At 37.3% G+C, this 2,500-nt stretch overlaps 2 protein-coding genes across 3 annotated transcripts in view; both read right to left on the bottom strand.

Moving 5' to 3' along the window:
* The window catches only part of LOC114790343 (proline-rich protein 36-like), a 4,884-nt gene that overhangs the window by 515 nt on the left and 1,869 nt on the right, over positions 1-2,500 (bottom strand). The window contains exon 6 of one of the 2 annotated variants that reach the window (XM_028980333.1): positions 1-30. This exon is cut by the window's left edge and continues 515 nt beyond it. In XM_028980333.1, coding sequence (XP_028836166.1) covers positions 1-30 — 30 coding nt within the window. The remainder of the gene's footprint in view (positions 31-2,500) is intronic. The other variant, XM_028980342.1, reaches the window with a different exon arrangement.
* LOC114790374 (uncharacterized) overlaps positions 44-2,500 on the bottom strand; it is a 2,563-nt gene continuing 106 nt past the window's right edge. The window contains exons 1-2 of the mRNA XM_028980398.1: positions 1,740-2,500; positions 44-1,622 (exon numbers count right to left, since the gene is read on the bottom strand). The exon at positions 1,740-2,500 is cut by the window's right edge and continues 106 nt beyond it. Of these exons, the coding sequence (XP_028836231.1) occupies positions 602-1,609 (1,008 nt within the window). The 5' untranslated portion in view covers positions 1,610-1,622; positions 1,740-2,500 and the 3' untranslated portion in view covers positions 44-601. The remainder of the gene's footprint in view (positions 1,623-1,739) is intronic.

Below are 2,500 nucleotides of genomic sequence, written 5' to 3'. Positions count from 1 at the left end.
GACTACTGGCTGACCTTTGAACTCGTCCTGCTGAGAGAGACAGACAACAGTTAACATTAACGGTGAGAAATTAATTGAATTGTTGGATTCCAGTCGAGAACCTGTAACAAAGCCGCTGGAATTCAGTAAAAAGACAGATTTCTACTGCTGAGTGATTCAGGGATGAGAATCACCATGAAAGTCTTTTTCATTCTTGATGAATGAATGAAACGATTGTGAATGCTGGACTTCGTCCACTAAGGGTGTAAAGTATACAACATTCAAACTGTTCTCTATTCTTATGGCGTTGTGTTACTTTGGAAGTTTTTTTCTAAAGACATCTTAAGAATCAGTGCATCCCCATGTCCTGTCAAGGAACATTGTTAGTGTCTTCAGGACCAGTCTGAAATACAAGCAGTTCAGGTTAAGCACATGGTGACACCCAACCCAACTGAGTAGAACATGTGCTGTGTTCCTCAAACCGATACAAATCTGTTCCTTTCCCCGTCGTACTGTTCAATAATAACAATGCAACACAACAGGAAATCCAAAAACCACCGTAACAACACACACAACTCAGCACAACATCTAAAGAACAAAACACATCATGAAACACAACACATCACAACCAAAATGTACAAAACACAATCAACATACAATGTAACAACCACAAAACACTAAACAACACCAACATACAATGTAACAACCACAAAGCACTAAACAACACCAACATACAATGTAACAACCACAAAGCACTAAACAAAACCAACATATAATGTATCAACCACAAAGCACTAAACAACACCAACATACAATGTAACAACCACAAAACACTAAACAACACCAACATACAATGTAACAACCACAAAGCACTAAACAACACCAACATACAATGTAACAACCACAAAGCACTAAACAACACCAACATACAATGTAACAACCACAAAGCACTAAACAACACCAACATACAATGTAACAACCACAAAACACTAAACAACACCAACATACAATGTAACAACCACAAAGCACTAAACAACACCAACATACAATGTAACAACCACAAAACACTAAACAACACCAACATACAATGTAACAACCACAAAGCACTAAACAAAACCAACATACAATGTATCAACCACAAAGCACTAAACAACACCAGCATATAATGTAACAACCACAAAACACTAAACAACACCAGCATATAATGTAACAACCACAAAACACTAAACAACACCAGCATATAATGTAACAACCACAAAACACTAAACAACAGCAGCATATAATGTAACAACCACAAAACACTAAACAACACCAACATACAATGTAACAACCAAAAAGCACTAAACAACACCAACATACAATGTAACAACCACAAAACACTAAACAACACCAACATACAATGTAACAACCACAAAGCACTAAACAACACCAACATACAATGTAACAACCACAAAGCACTAAACAACACCAACATACAATGTAACAACCACAAAGCACTAAACAAAACCAACATATAATGTATCAACCACAAAGCACTAAACAACACCAACATACAATGTAACAACCACAAAACACTAAACAACACCAACATACAATGTAACAACCACAAAGCACTAAACAACACCAACATACAATGTAACAACCACAAAGCACTAAACAAAACCAACATATAATGTATCAACCACAAAGCACTAAACAACACCAACATACAATGTAACAACCACAAAGCACTAAACAACACCAGCATACAATGTAACAACCACAAAGTTATTATTTCAATACATTATTTTCTTTTGTTTAAACGCATTATTATACAGCAGTTTCTGTTTCCTGTATTTCCCATTCAGTCGAACAGATGATATAATCTCAGTGTTAATTCAATTTCAGGATAGTTGAGATGGTTTAGCAGGTGGCTGGGAGAAAATGATGAAGCGATGTACAATCTTCTTTACAATAAAGTGGGAAAAAAACAGAATGTGTGTTGAAAAGCATGGAACAAATCAGCCCGTCTTCTGAGTCTGGAATGCATGTAGTTTATTCTTGAGTACATAAGGTAATAATAATAATCTAATGGGGCAGTGGTTGGCCTAGTGAGTAAGGAAACAGACCCGTAATCAGAATGTTGCCGGTTCGAGTCCCAAACCGCCAAGGTGCCACTGAGCAAAGCACTGCTGCCCACTGCTCTAAAAGCAGAGGACACATTTTGTTGTGCCACCATGTGCTGTGCTGCAGTGTGTCACAATGACAATCACTTTCACTTCAAACAGTAATGGATTTCTCTGACTAAAACGAGACTAAAATGCTTAGTCGACTGAAACTGACTAAATTGAGTCTGGACGTGACTAAGACTAATAATAACAAAAATGGCAGCTTGACGCAAAGACTCGACTAAAACTAAAATTAAGACAGGCTGCCAAAACAACTACACAACCAATAACATGGTATTTCCATGACGCTGTGGTTGGTTTAACAGAGTGAAAGCGACATTGTGCAGGACCAGCATGGTCAGAACGTTCCTTCT

This window comes from Denticeps clupeoides, chromosome 1 (assembly GCF_900700375.1).
Source record: "Denticeps clupeoides chromosome 1, fDenClu1.1, whole genome shotgun sequence".
NCBI classification, from domain to species: Eukaryota; Metazoa; Chordata; class Actinopteri; order Clupeiformes; family Denticipitidae; genus Denticeps; species Denticeps clupeoides.
Note: the sequence above shows the minus strand (reverse complement) of the source record. Positions and strands in the feature narration are given on the sequence as shown.